This window comes from Scyliorhinus canicula, chromosome 6 (genome assembly GCF_902713615.1).
Source record: "Scyliorhinus canicula chromosome 6, sScyCan1.1, whole genome shotgun sequence".
In the NCBI taxonomy this organism is placed as follows: Eukaryota; Metazoa; Chordata; class Chondrichthyes; order Carcharhiniformes; family Scyliorhinidae; genus Scyliorhinus; species Scyliorhinus canicula.
In genome coordinates, this window is record NC_052151.1 from 19707667 (window position 1) to 19721554 (window position 13888).

General features: G+C 44.7%; 1 protein-coding gene across 1 annotated transcript in view; it reads right to left on the reverse strand.

Annotated features, from left to right (window-relative positions):
• Positions 1-13314, reverse strand: part of LOC119967020 (EH domain-containing protein 3) — a 101017-nt gene extending 87703 nt beyond the window's left edge. Inside the window, exons 1-2 of the mRNA XM_038799022.1 lie at positions 12898-13314; positions 7037-7213 (exon numbers count right to left, since the gene is read on the reverse strand). Coding sequence (XP_038654950.1) covers positions 7037-7213; positions 12898-13124 — 404 coding nt within the window. The 5' untranslated portion in view covers positions 13125-13314. The remainder of the gene's footprint in view (positions 1-7036; positions 7214-12897) is intronic.
• Between the last annotated feature and the right edge of the window lie 574 nt (positions 13315-13888).

Below are 13888 nucleotides of genomic sequence, written 5' to 3' on the forward strand. Positions count from 1 at the left end.
AGTTTGTGTTGCCACTTTCAAAGACTTGGAATATTGATGGAGATGTATTGTTGAAGCTCTTCATCTTACATTCATCAGGACAAAACACAAGGATGGCAGATTTCAAATGATCATAATTTATACTACAATAGCAATATTCAAATATCAAGAATGATTGAGTATCTAACAGATGAATCAGAACTATATTCAGAATTAACAGTTTAATTTTAAAAAGACATGGAACCACAGAATCTCTACAGTACAGAAGGCTATTCGGCCTATTGAGTCTGCAATGAGGCTCTGAAAGAGTACCGTACCTAGGCCGACTCCCTAACCCCAGAACCGCATCTAACCTGCACATTTAGGTGCCTGAACCAAGTGACACAGCTGAATTGCGGAAAACCCTGCAACAGGATATACAAAAGATTAACAGGGAAAGTTCCACATTTTAAAGCTTAGAGGCTCAAGGTAAGCAGACTGGAAAAAGAAATGGATCATAGAATGCAATAATTCATGATTAGTGGTTAAGTCAGGGAGTACACAGGGTTGAAGGGTAGTGTTTGCAGCACAATTGCTAATTTAGATCAACACCCGATTCAGAAACTTCATGCAGAGGGTCAAAGGACCCGGGTTCAATTCCAGTCTTGTGTGACTGCATATGCACTCTCCCAGTGTCTGCGTGGGTTCTGCCCACAGTCCAAAGATGTGCAGGCTAGGTAGATTGGCAATGCTAAATTGCCCCTTAAAGGTGTGCAGGTTAGGTGGTGTTATGGAGATGGGGTGGGAAGTGGTCCACTGGTGCTCTTTCAGAGGGTTGGTGCAGACTCAATGGGCCAAATGGCCTCCTTTTGCACTAATAATTCTATGATTCTATAAAAGGAAGCAGCCCAGAAATATAGCATGAATTGGATCAAGTGCATAAAGGCATAGGAAAGAACTATTCAGTGCAGACAATTGCACAGATGGCCAAGTAATGTCACACCGATTCCATGAGTGGTGCTGGAAAAAAGGTCCACAAGTCTCAGTTGGCTCCATAACTAAATAAGTTAAATGAATGGGCAGCAGTAAATTTAAAAAGCCACGCATGTTCAATTACAGGACAACAGAACCCAAGTCAAGAGGAAGTTGTGACCAAACTTCTGATTCGGCTACAACCATGTGATGCATCCAGTTTTAGAGGCCAAGACACGAGTGACAAATATTCAAACTGCAGAAGACACAGGAGACCCATATGTTTGCACATTAATGTTAAAGAACTGAATCATCAGAGTAGGCTGACGGTTCACAGAATCTAAACAAAAAAAAAATCAATAGTGTGGGTGGGAGAGAGAAACAAAAAGATGCAAATAAGATCTCAGTTTTAAAAAACGTCTATGAAAAATAAAGAAAAAAATCCAGAGCTGGGAGGGGCCAAAAATGTTCAAACCAAACACCACATCAAATATTAAATTCAAAATCACCCGCTGACAAAAGTAATCCTTTGACATTCTGAAATCCTTTCCAGGCAGACCAATTAATTTTGTTGCAGTTGTAATCATACAAAAATATATGAGACTCCGTCAAAGTCAAAGGAATTCTCTTTAATAGTCCTGATATTTTATGAAAATGAAAAATGAAAATTACTTATTGTCACAAGTAGACTTCAATTAAGTTACTGTGAAAAGCCCCTAGTCGCCACATTCCGGCACCTGTTCGGGAAGGCTGTTACAGGAATCGAACCATGCTGCTGGCCTGCTTTCAAAGCCAACGATTTAGCCCAGTGTGCTAAACAGCAAACTTACTAGCCTATAATAATGATCAGATTCACTTGGCCTTATTGTTATCTTCAGGAGGCTTGAATATCTTAGCTGTACCTTATTTACAAAGCAACACTTAGGCCAAGTTGGTCAGTATGGTCTTTCTGCAGACTGATCAACTTCCTGTGTTTGCTTTCCAGCCCTTCAATACGAATTATGGTGACAGAGGCAACACTGCCACTGCGGAGACATTCTGCAGCAAAATTAATAAGTTACTAGTGGATTCATGGGGAGAAAAAGGTTTCCAGTGGCAGAGAGGTCGTTAACAAGAACATAAATTTATGTGATCAGTGACAGGAGATTCACTAATTACCTTCAAATAGAATTGACTAATACTTGAAGGGAGCATTAAGCAGGGCTGTGGTCTTCTATGCTGCATCAAATGAGTACAAAAAGAATTCTTCTGTTAGGAAATGAATAGGTAGCAACAAGAATAGATATGTCAAAGCAAGAACTAGAAGCTTCTTCGGCACTGTGCTTTTTGTGAGGTATAAAAAAAAAGATGCCATTCCAAAGGGTCTTTTTGGAATGCAGCCAAAATTCAAGGGTCAAAGACCTAAAGGAAAATGTGGATTGCTGCCAGCAGGATAAAGACTATCAGCAGCTCTCTCCCATCTCTCCTGATGCTCTTGGAGGCTGATCTTGTCCATGATTCCCACCTCCTGCTCCTCGATTCCATTTCTAACCGTTGACCACCCAACTTGATTCGCATGTTGGCAAATATTGTTGATGTTTCTCTTTAAAAGTGCTGTCCCTTGCTCCTTTAAATCTGCAGTTAATAACCCCCTCAAAAAAAAACTAAACATTTGATCTCACCATCAACCCATCTCCAATCTCCTTTTCCTCTCCAAGTTTTGAACGTGTATTTCATCTCCCAAATCCCTGCCCAACGTTCCCAGAATTCCCTCAATCCTTCCAAATCATATTTCAGAATCAGAATTATTACAGTGCAGGAGGCCACTTGGCCCATTGTGTCTGTACTAGATCTCCAAATAAGCATTCTGGCAGTGCCATTCTTCTGCAACCTTGGGTGGCATGGTAGCACAGTGGGCAGCACAGCTGTGTCACAGCACCAGGGTCCCAGGTTCACTTCCCGGTCAGGGTCACTGTCTGCACCTTCCCCCCCCCCCACGTCTGCGTGGGTTTCCACCGGGTGCTCTGGTTTTCCCACAAAGCCCAAAAGATGTGCAGTTAGGTAATTTGAACATTCTGAACTCTCCCTTTGTACCCGAACAGGTGCCAGAATGTGGCAACTAGGGGCTTTTCACAGTAACTTCATTGTACTATTAATGTAAGCCTACGTGTGACAATAAATATTATTAAATCATCACCTAATGCCCCGATTCAAACTGCCTCCATCACATTTTCAGGAAGTACAATCCAGACCCAAGCTACTCGTTGTACAATAAGGTTGTCTCACAACATTCAGTGCCCTCTCGTTCATGATCCTTTTACAAGTAGGATAGTTCAACCATCGCTGTCACAGTACCTAGACAGCTCACAAATTAAACAAGATATCCTGTAATTGTATCAATGTAAACCATTCCTTCTCTGACACACTCTCCACTTGCTGCTCCAAACTCTACACCCTACAGATTCCTGACTGTAATGATGAAGCATGGCTACATTGGAGTGTTTGAAATTATTGATGACCACAAGGGTGGGAAAATAGTTGCAATCTCACAGGCAGACTGAACAAGTGTGGTGTCATTAGCCCCTGATTTGATGTTCAAGTAAAGGAACTAGAAGGGTGACGAAATGGTCTACTGCTTTCCCGACAATGTGTATCCCGTTGTAACAACTTCAGCTGGCATCATCGACCATGAAGAGGCCAAGCGACAATATACAGGAGGAAAAATCCTAGGATTCTTTTTCCAAAACATGAAACAAGTCTATAATAAAACATTTGAAACCAAAAAAAAATTAGCAATGAGGAGAGGTTGAATAAACTGTTTGTTCTCACTGGAATGAAGGAGGTTGAGGGGTGACCTGATAGAGGTCTACAAAATTATGAGGGGTATGGACAGAGTAGATAGTCAGAGACTTTTTCCCCAGGGTAGAGGGGTCAAATACTAGGGGGCATAGGTTTAAGATGAGAGGGGCAAGGCTTAGAGTCGATGTACAAGGTAAGTTTTTTAAAAATTATACACAGAGGGTAGTGGGTGCCTGGAACTCGCTACCGGAGGAGGTGGCGGAAGCAGGGACGATAGCGATGTTTAAAAAAACACCTTGACAAATACATGAATAGGATGGGAATAGAGGGATACGGAAGTGTAGAAGATTTTAAGGGCAGCATGGTCAGTGCAGGCTTGGAGGGCCGAAGGGCCTGTTCCTGTGCTGTACTTTTCTTTGTTCTTTGTAGTTACCAACTCGATCACGCTGCCTGGCAAATATTGGAGATACATTTAGTCTGTCCACATCACGGATGTGACATTTGACCCCAAGAAGAGTTTCAGATCTCATTCATGCCATCAGATGTGCAGGTTAGGTGGATTGGCCATGATAAATTGCCCTTAGTGTCCAAAGGGGTTGGGTGGCGTTGCTGGATTACGTATATTACGTCAGGGCTTAAATGGGGTGCTCTTTCCAAGGGCCGGTGCAGACTCGATGGGCCAAATGGCCTTCTTCTGCACTGTAAATTCTATGTCTATGCCATCAGGAAGACTGCCCTTTTCCAGGTTTGTGACATCCCCTGACTCACTCCTCCTTGCCCCCTGCTCCCCCCTCAGTAACCTACCCCTGACATCTGCATTCTGGACTGGTGTATTTTAACAGCACAACCAATTACTTCTTCATTCTGTGCCAGCATACCCACATCCCATCAAGGTGGGCAATATTGCCAATCATTGATTACCCTTTAACAGAGCTTGCTGGGCCATTTCAGAAGGCAGTTAAGAGTCAATCACTTTGTTGCCGATCTGGAATCATGTGCAGGTCAGACTGGGCAAGGGTAGCCGATTTCCATTCCTCAAGGACGTTGGTGAACCAGATGGGTCTTTATGACAAATAACCGTCATGATCACCGATATGAGATTAGCTGTTTTTATCCCAGATTTATTAATTAAATTTAAATTCCACTAGCTGCCATGGTGGGATTTGAACTCCCCAGACATTACCACCTAGTTACCCAAGCTCTAGAACTCTCTCCTTACGCCTCTCTCTCATCCCAAGAGCTTCTTTCACCTAGCCTTTGATCATCTGAGCCTCCTTATGTGGCTCAGTATATCTTTATTTAAGTAATGCTCATGTGAAACGTCTTTGGATGTTTATCATATTTTTATGGCATCCTCTTTAAAAATAAATTCAGAGTACCCAATTCATTTTGGGGGCAATTTAGTGTGGCTGATCCACCTATCCTGCACATCTTTGGGCAATGGGGGCGAAACCCAAGCAAACACAGGGTGAATGTACAAACTCCATGCAGACAGTGACCTACAGCTAGGATTGAACCTGGGGCCTTGGTGCTGTAAGGCAGCAGTGCTAACCACTGCATCACCGTGCTGCCCAAAGTAGCATATTTAATGCAATCTTATAGGCTTGATAAGAGAGCGAGAGCGAGAGCGAGGTCAGTCAAATGGAGCCACACTAACAAATCCAAGTGAAGAGACTCAAATAGGGATTAATGGAAAAACTGGACTTGAATTTGGAAGGTATCATGAGAAAAGCCTTTACATTCTTAAGCATCACAAAGCAAGCAAGAGAAACTAGCTGCAGCAAGTGAGTCAGTAGATTTCAAGGCAGAATGCGGGAGGGAAGATGGTCTCAGCAGCCCATGGAAATCTACAGAATCCAGAATATTCAACCTAGTGTAATCAAAGACATCATCCAATTACCCTTTACTGCTGTTATTCAGTTGAGATTTTCCTGGATATTGATCGAAGCACCATTTAACAGACACTACATTACAACTCTCAGCAAGAGGAAGAAAAGCAAACCCACTGAAACCAGGATGTGATGTTGTGCTGGTTTCTGTTTAAAAACTGTTAATCCTGCAGAACAGTCAGTGAAATATAACTGGGGTTTTCAGCCATGTTAAACAGTTAAAGGCGGGGGAAGATATATTTTCTGTAGTTCATTCATCCTGCTAGGTTAGTTAATTAATATTGCTTTTAGTCTGTTGGTTACAATCAAAGTTTGTATGCTTCAACCAATATTTATATATCCTAGGTTTTTCATGTATGGAGCGATCTGCCTGGACTGTACGCAGAACAATAAGTTTCACTGTACCTCGGTACGCGTGACAATAAATCCAAATCTAAAGCCTTGTGCAATTCCTTTAGGTTGATCACTGGGAATTCAAATATATATATATTTTTTTTAAATTAATTTAGTCGGTCTCTGGGACATTTTTTATTTGTTCACGGGATGTGGGCGTCGCTGGCTGGACCATCCCTGGCAGCATTTAACAGTCAACCACATTGCTGTGGGTCTGGAGTCACATATAGGACAGACCAGATAAGAACGACAGATTGCCTGCCTGAAAAAGGGAACCAGACGTGTTTTTAACGACAGCTGGTCACTTTTTAATTCCAGATTTATTTTTTTTCCCCCAATAAATACAAATTTCACCATCTGCCAGAGCGGGATTTGAACCCGGGTTCCCAGAGCACGACTCTGGGACTGGATTAGACATCCGGTGACGATACCACTCCACCGCGCTAGTTTGGATGCATGAAAAACACCTTCGGCAGGATTCTCCATTCCTGAGACCCAAGTGTTAATACTGGGGCAGGATTCATGGACGTCTATGACAGCAAAACTAGCGCTGCTATATAGACTGTATTCCATAAGACATCAGAGAGTCCTAGAAGGCTATAGCTTGATTGAGACACGGTCTGCAATACTGTCATTCAACTTTAGGGTGTCACATTGCAAGTGTTTATTTACAAAGTTAGTCCACAAAAAGGGTAGAACATTGGAGTCAGACACCAGTGCCAAATGTGGTCTCATTATTTGCATGTTTTCTAATTCAATAGAGTTTGCAGATTATAATTCCCATATCCACATCAGGCACTTGGGTGTGTAATTAATTCATATTGTTACTAGAGAACAGTTGGGAATCCTTAATTTCCTGCAAATATCCTCTTCCTACATCCCCAATCTCCACCAAATGTGCAGCAAACTTGATACAATCCGGAGATTCATGCTGCTTAACCCAGAACAACTGCAGTAAAAGTAGCCCAATTTCTAAATAACTCTTCTGCTGGCTGTACATCTCAAATTACCATTACCAATTTATAAAGTGATCAACATGTATTAACCTGTTCAAAAATGCATTGCCAAAAGAATTAAGTTTCCGGAATGGCTTTTTTGGATCCACCACCAGAGCATTTCCCGGAATCACACCTTCCACATCCCCATTCATTACAGCAATGAAGCAGTCAGTAGTTGGTTCAGGTCCAATCCTCATTCCTGGAAAATCTTGTTCCAGAAGGTACCTGAGACAGAACCAGAGAAAATGATCAATATTTATAGCAATTAAGGTCAACTGATGCAGATGCTACACAAGTATACAATTAAGCAACAAATGTCACCATAATTCAGCTTATGACGCGGTCACAAAACACGTACACAATAGGGTCACTTTGCAAAGCAAGCACAATAGCAAGATGGATTACAATATACAATATTGTATGTCAAACTGCAGAGCATCATTCCTTCATTGTAAGGAACAGTCTCAGTGTTGTGTATAAACAAGTGGTGAAATATAAATTACATATACAGCCCTATCAAAATAGTCTTTGCAATAATAGGAATGGTTCACAAGGAACACAGAGGTCTTCCTTCAAAAGTTAGAGAAACAGGAGTAGGCCATTCACCCAAAACACATTTTCCACTTAGATCATAGGGGATCTACGAAAACTAATCGCATGTCTTGACAATGCAAATGTTGAGAGGACTACGGCAATGGGGAGAAAGGTTTAGTATTGGGGTCAATAAAATAATTCCTATTTTACTTCATTTCTTTTCATTCGTTCATAGGACATGGACATCGCAGGCTGTGCCAGCATTTATTGCCATCCCCAATTGCCCTCGAGGGGGAAACTAAGAGTCAACCACCTACTGTGGGTCTGGAGTCACATGTAGGCCAGACCAGGAAGGACATTAGTGAACAAGGTAGGTTTTTTCGACAATGGTTTCATGGTCATCATTAGACTTTTAATTGCAGATTTTTATTGAATTCAAATTTCACCATCTGCAGTGACGGGATTTGAATCTCAGTCCCCAGAGCATTACTCTTCTGGTTTACTAGTCCAGTGACTACGCCATCGCCTCCCCAGAACTACCAAACTGCATTTTGTCCTAGCTTACTCAACCATTTCAAACCTAATAGTTTTATGCATCTTGATTTGTTGCAGCCTTAGCTAATTTCACCTTCCCCACATTATCCATATATCCCACAACATCAAATATCTACCCAATAAAAGCTAATTCCTGCAGATGCTGGAATCTGAAACGAAAGGGAAAATGCTGGAAAATCTCAGCAAGTCCAGCAGCATCTGCAGGGAGAGAAAAGAACTAACGTTTAGAGTCCGATTACTCTTTTTCAAAGCTAACAGAGTGGGAAATATTTATACTGCAGAGCGAGAACGAAAGATGAGTCATAGCAACAGAAACCCAGGGAAGCTGGGCGCTAATGGCCCCTTTACCTCTTTCATGCTTAACATTCCAGGCCCAAAACACTCATTCCAGGTTAAGCAGCATTTCATTTGCACCTCTCTCAATCTGGTCTATTGCATTCGCTGGGTGATCACTTGCTGAGCATCTTCGGTCTGTGCGCATTCAGGACCCTGACCTTCCTGTTGCTTACCCTCTCCCCTGCCCATATGTCTGTTCTTGGCCTGCTGCAATGTTCCAGTGAAGCGCAACGTAAACTGGAGGAACAACATCTCATCTTCCGGTTAGGCACATTACAGCCTTCCGGCCTGAACACCAAATTCAACAATTTCAGATGATCAGCCCCACCTCGACCCATTTGTTTTCATTTCATCTTAACTGTCTTTTACCATTTCTTTCTTAATGTATGTTTAATTCCCCCCCCTCCCCCCAATCTTATCCACCTTTTCTGCACCTTTCTCCCCTTTGCTTCCCCTCCCCCCACACCTACAGTTCATCCTCTATGTTAGTTTCCCTGCTGTTTGACCTTTCACATCTTTTGTCCTCTCTGGGGACTGCCTTTAGCACTCTTTTCCCTTGGTATCTGTGGCCATTGGCAATGACTCATCTTTCATTCTCACTCCACAGTATAAATATTTCCCACTCGGTCTGTTAGCTTTGACAAAGAGTCATCGGACTTGAAACGTTAGCTCTTTTCTCTCCCTACAGATGCTGGCAGACTTAGAGATTTTCCAGCATTTACCCTTTCGTATCAAATATCTCCCCAGTTCTATTTTAAATATACTCCGACTGAGCCCAGGCATGATTCTGGTGAATCTGTGCTTCTTGGGTTGCAATGCCCAAGATCTGAACTTGCCCCTCGACAGCCAATGCATCCTATTTATTCCATTTTTATTGAAATAAACACTAACTGCACTTACGCACTAGTTCGTTCCCCCCACCTTTCCAGCATCTTGGATCTCACCACCAAAATAATTCTAATTTGCCTCTTGATTCCAAAGTGGATTGTTTAGTTCCAACAGTGAAAAGTATGTGCCACAGTTGTGCCCACTTCATCTATCCAAGTCCCTATGTATCTTCCAGTTCCCATCTACACAACATTTGTGCCACCCAAAGTCATATTCGCAGCAAAAATTGAATGCATAACTCATTCTGTCACCCGAGTCATTATTGTATTAAAAAGTGGAGGTCAGAGTACTGAAATATTGTGAAGGCAATTTAGGATGCCATGTACAAAGCCAAGTTGAATTTACACAGCTCATTTTCAAAATAATCTTTCTCGTAGGCTTACATTAACACTGCAATGAGGTTACTGTGAAAAGCCCCTAGTCGCCACATTCCGGCACCTGTTCGGGTACACAGAGGGAGAATTCAGAATGTCCAATTCACACAACAGCACGTCTTTCGGGACTAATGGGAGGAAATCGGAGCGCCCGGAGGAAACCCACGCAATCATGGGGAGAACGTGCAGTTTCCACACGGACAGTGACTCAAGCCGGGAATCGAACCAGGGACCCTGGAGCTATGAAGCAACACTGCTAACCACTACCATACCACCCAACCTGAAAGCATTTTACATGCACTAAAAATCCAATAATTTTTGAAGGCATCTTATTTCTAATCCCCCAATCCCACGAGGAGCAATGCCTCTTCTTTAGGAAGATAGACAGAAAACTGGGAGATCTCCCTACTGTTCAAACCAGGACACAAGACTCAGCTGATGAAATAGGCAGTCTAACTGCATTGCATTCTGTAGTAAGGAGGAGGTGGGGGTTGTATATTGTTACCAATGAACATGGGGAAGAGGGTAATCAAAATCACCTTCAGTGTCAGCTGGGGCTCAGTTAACAGGGCTCTCACCAGTTACAAAGTTACAGGTTCAAGTTCCACTCCACAAACCCAAGCCCCAAATCAAAACCAGCACTACGTTCAATGCTGAGCACGTGCTGCACTGTCAGAGGTGTCGGTTTTTGGTGAAATGTTAAACAGAAGCCCTGCCCGCCCTCTCTCAAGTAGATGAAAAAAGGTCCTTTGGCACTATTTGAAAGAACAAAAGGAGTTATCTCCTGTGTCCTGGACAATATTTATCCCTCAACGAATCTCAAGATGATTGGGTCACTATCCCATTCCTGTCTGTTGTAGTTTACTCTGTGCAGATTGGCTGTGCAAGATGTTTAAAGCTCATGATGCAAAACTTTTTCAAAAAAGTTAGGGATGGAAGAACAATTGGAGCTTGAGACAGATCAATAAATATGGTTGTTAAGGGTTATCAAACAACAGGAATACAGCAAAATACTGCAGATGCTGAGGATCTGAAAAAACTCAGACAGGTCTGACAGCACTGCTGAGAGAACATGGACAAACTCCGTTCCAAAGAAATAATGGACACAATTTATAGGTGTGCGCATTTTAGTAGGAATAAGGAGGCACGTATACCTTGGAGAATAACTCTAAAAAAGGGTAGGGGAGCAAAAAGATCTAGGGATGCTGATATATAAAATCACCAAAAGTCACAGTTCAAGAACACCAATACTAGAAGGAAAATAAAGTCCAGATTCCAGTACAAGATAGGATATGATGATAACAACACAATGAGAGTACATTGCAGAGCTGTGTTTACCACAAGATGATCATTGAAACACTAACAACAGTGCAACAAGTATTTACAAGGATGACACAGCAGCACAGTAGCTGCCTCATTGCACCAGGGACCTGGGTTCATTTTCTGCCCTGGGTGACTGTCAAGTTTGCAGTGTCTGTGTGGGTTTCCCCCCCCCCACAGTCCAAAGATGTGCAGGTTCGGTAGGGTTATGGAGTTGCAGAGATAGGGTGGGGGAATTGGGCCTGGTTGGGATGCTCTTTCAGAGAGTCGACGCAGACTCGAGGGCTGAATGGCCTCCTTCTGCACTGTAGGAATTCCACAATACCAGAAACGAGGTGGTAATATCGGTCAAGAAAGATTGAATAAGCCAGAGCTGTTTTTCTTCAAAGAGTATGTGGTTCAAAAGGGTTAATATTATGGAAGTATTACAAAAGGATTTAATAAGGTAGATGTGGAAGATGCTTCCTCCTGCAGACAAAGCCAGAACCCAGGCCTATTAATCTAAGGTGGTCATAGGTTGCAGATGCTCAACATCAGAAATTGCCTGGAAATAATCCACAGATCCGGTTATATCAGAGGAGAGAAGCAAGTCCTTGTATCAGGTAATTGTGATGGAAGGTCACATAACTGAAACATAACTCCAGTTCCTCCCTCCACAGATAAGCAGTACTGCCACAATACTGCCAGATTTGCTTACTTCAGCATTGAAGAAAATGTACTCACCAGTGAGTGGAAAGAATATGGAACAGCAAGTAGCTGAAGTAAAGAGCATTAGATACATTGGAGGGTAGCTACACATGAGAAAGGACTAAGGATCTGCTAATCATTTAAGAGGGATGGGAGGAGTTTCCTGTGGATTAATGTAGTTGGACAAAATACCTGTAATGAATCAAAGGCAGGTAAAAGTACCAAGGTGCAAATGAGCCAGATTCTGATTAGACAGAGGATAGAATCAGGACACCAAAAATTCATACAATCACAGGACCAGAGTGGAGAGGGAGAGAAGCAACCAAGCCCAGCAGAGGGACATTGGCAGTGCACAAAGAGGGCACACAATGTGGAGAGGGGGGTGCAGAGTGACTGCCCTGTACAGTGCCCCCTCCTCTCCTCTGGGTGGGACAGTGATTTCCCTCAGCACTGTCCCCTCCCCTCCTCTGGGGATATTGTGTGACTGCCCTGTGCAGTGACCCCTCCCCTCCTCTGGGTGCAGGACAGAGTGACTGCCCTATGCATTGCCCCATCAACCGGTTTTGGTTGCACTGTGAATGACACCCCTGTGCAGTGCAGTGCCCCCTGTCCTCCTCTGGGGACACTGCAAGTGACTGCCCTGTGCAGTGCAGTGCCCCCTGCACTCCTCTGGGTTCATTGTGAGTGACTGCCCTGTGCAGTGCAGTGCCCCCTCTCCTGCTCTGGGGGCACTGTGAGTGACTGCCTTTGCATTGCAGTGCAGTACCCCCCTCTCCTCTGGGGGCACTGTGAGTGACTGCCATGTGCAGTGCAGTACCCCCTCCCCTGGGGCCACTGAGTGACTGCCCTTTGCAGTGCAGTACCACCTCCCCTGGGGGCACTGTGAGTGACTGCCCTGTGCAGTGCAGCACCCCCTGCTCTGGGGACACTGCAAGTGACTACCCTGTACAGTGCATTGCCCCCTCCCCTACTCTGGGGGCAGTGAGTGACTGCCCTGTGCAGTGCAGTACCCCCTCCCCTGCTCTGGGGGCAGTGAGTGACTGCCCTGTGCAGTGCCCCCCTCCCCTGCTCTGGGGACGCTGCAAGTGACTACCCTGTACAGTGCATTGCCCCCTCCCCTACTCTGGGGGCAGTGTGAGTGACTGCCCTATGCAGTGCAGTACCCCCTCCCCTGCTCTGGGGGCGCTGCGAGTGAGGGATCTCCTCCATCCCTACCTGATGAAGGTGGTCTTGCCGGTGGAGTACTGGCCAACCAGCAGCAGCATGGGCTTGTTGTCGAAATCGGCCTCCTCCAGGGCGGGCGAGTGGAAATCATGGAAGCGGTAATGTTCCTCCAGAGGCAGCAGCTTGGTTCGGTACAGCTTCTTCAGGCCGTCCGTCACCGTGTGGAAGACCTCGGGATCCTTCCTCCCGCGGTCATCCCGCCCCAGCCAGCTGAACATCGCTGAGGCACCGTCTGGGCGACTCAGTGACTGGAAAGTTTCCTGGATCAGGTCAGAACGCACTTCGCGGTGACTGATTTGTTTTTTGCTGCTCTGCGTGTTGGACACGACGGTGTTGACACCAGCTCGGCTGCGCCGCTCTGCCGCTCCCGCTCGCCTTTAAGGAGACGGCCTGACATTGCCCCGCCCACTCTCTGCGTCATCGGCTCCGGAGCAACCAACCAGTTAGCCAATCACCGTCCACAGGCCAGTTACCCAATCACCTTCCTAAGGCCAGTTAGCCAATCATCTTCCACTGACCAGTTAGCCAAACACCGTCCACAGGCCATTTAGCCAATCACCTTCCACAGGCCAGTTAGCCAATCACCTGCCATGGCAGTTTAGCCCACTCGTCCAACAGGCCAGTTAACCAATCACCTGCCGCAGGCCGGTTAGCCAATCACCTTCAATAGGCCAGTTAGCCCATTACCTTCCACAGGCCAGTTAACCAATAACCGTCCACATGTAAGTTAGCCAATCACTGTCCACAGGCCAGTTAGCCAATCACCATCCACAGGGCAGTTAGCCAAACACCATCTACTGGCCAGTTAGCCAGTCACAGTCCACAGGTCAGTCAGCCAATCACCGTCACCCTCCACACCAGATTAACCAATCTGCTTCACCCGTTCCACCAAGATAACCAGTAAGCTTCACCACTCCACCAAATTAAACATTAAACCTACCCCACTAAGCCAGTTTAACTGCCTGCACTAGGTTTACCAACA